The 1,105-nt window shown below is 41.9% G+C and overlaps 1 protein-coding gene across 1 annotated transcript; it reads right to left on the bottom strand.

Annotated features, from left to right (window-relative positions):
- Positions 1-6: 6 nt before the first annotated feature.
- On the bottom strand, positions 7-1,101 carry LOC107735983 (uncharacterized; the record flags this gene model as incomplete). Its single annotated transcript, XM_016547509.1, has 1 exon — positions 7-1,101. A coding segment is annotated over one exon (1,095 nt), but the record flags the coding sequence as incomplete, so codon positions are not given.
- Between the last annotated feature and the right edge of the window lie 4 nt (positions 1,102-1,105).

Here is a 1,105-nt window from a genome sequence, read left to right as displayed (position 1 = left end):
TCTCCCCATGGCATCCATTCCTTTGACCAGCATCTGTATGGTAGTATTGAAGTCGATCTCTTTCAGTTCACAATTTCTCATAGTGACCAGGATTTCAGTTAGTTCCTTGTGGTTCTTCTCTAGGTTCTCCACACACTTCTCATAAGTCTCTCTTGTCTTGTTCAGCTGAGCTCGGTTCTGCTCTATGGAGAATCTTGCATTCTCCGCGGCCTTCTGAGAAGGACTCCTGTTCTCTGACTTGTTTCCTTCTTTATACATCATTGGAGGTATTGGAGAAATGGCTGGAGAATTTGTGATGTCTTTGCTTTTGCAATCAAAAATTTGAGCTGACTCGATCAGATCCAAGACCTCTTGTATTATTTCAGTGCTTTTGTCTTTGTCACATTTGCCATCTGGTGCATATTTTTCCAGCTGGCTGCATATTTCCATGCCCTTTTTGCACAACTTCTGAGCTTGTTTTTTTGCTGGGCAGCCAGAGATTTTCTTTAAATCATCAGTGATTCTTTTGAACTGTATATTTATGAAATCACTTTCTGTACATTTTTTCTTCTGATCGTATAGTTTTTTCCAGTTAATGTCATCATCCTCACTTTCCACATTCATCAGCTGCTGGATATTCAGGACACATTTTAAAATTTCAGCAGATTTACTATATGCATTTATTTCAGCAATCACGTCTCTTACACTTTCCTGATCTCTAATGTGGCTCCAAGTATCAGCTATCTTTGTTGTTGCAGAACACACGTTTCTCACTGGGTGAGCAATAACAGATGTCAGTCCATTAATCAGGCCTGTGATGCTCTCTGTTATCCCACCAACCACATCCATGCCAATCATTTCCCATCCACTAGGGAGAGAATCCAGAGCTTTCTTGTAGCTCTCGTGAGCCTGATCCAGTTCCTTCTCCATGGCACTCACTGCCTTCTCAGTCCTTTTCTTGGTCTCTTGAGCTGACTGCTCCCTCAGTTTACTCTCTTCCAGCTTCTTCTTAATGGCTTCCATCTCTTCCCCATAGAAGTGCTCTGCATTCACACAAGCCTCCAGCAGCTCTTGAATGATATTGATGACATCAGTGAAACGCTTTTCAGTTGCATCAGACAACTTC

The sequence above is a fragment of the Sinocyclocheilus rhinocerous genome, unplaced genomic scaffold (assembly GCF_001515625.1).
Source record: "Sinocyclocheilus rhinocerous isolate Xijiao unplaced genomic scaffold, SAMN03320098_v1.1 C36413928, whole genome shotgun sequence".
Classification (NCBI taxonomy): Eukaryota; Metazoa; Chordata; class Actinopteri; order Cypriniformes; family Cyprinidae; genus Sinocyclocheilus; species Sinocyclocheilus rhinocerous.
The sequence above is the reverse complement of the archived record's forward strand: the minus strand, read 5'-3'. Positions and strand labels throughout refer to the sequence as shown.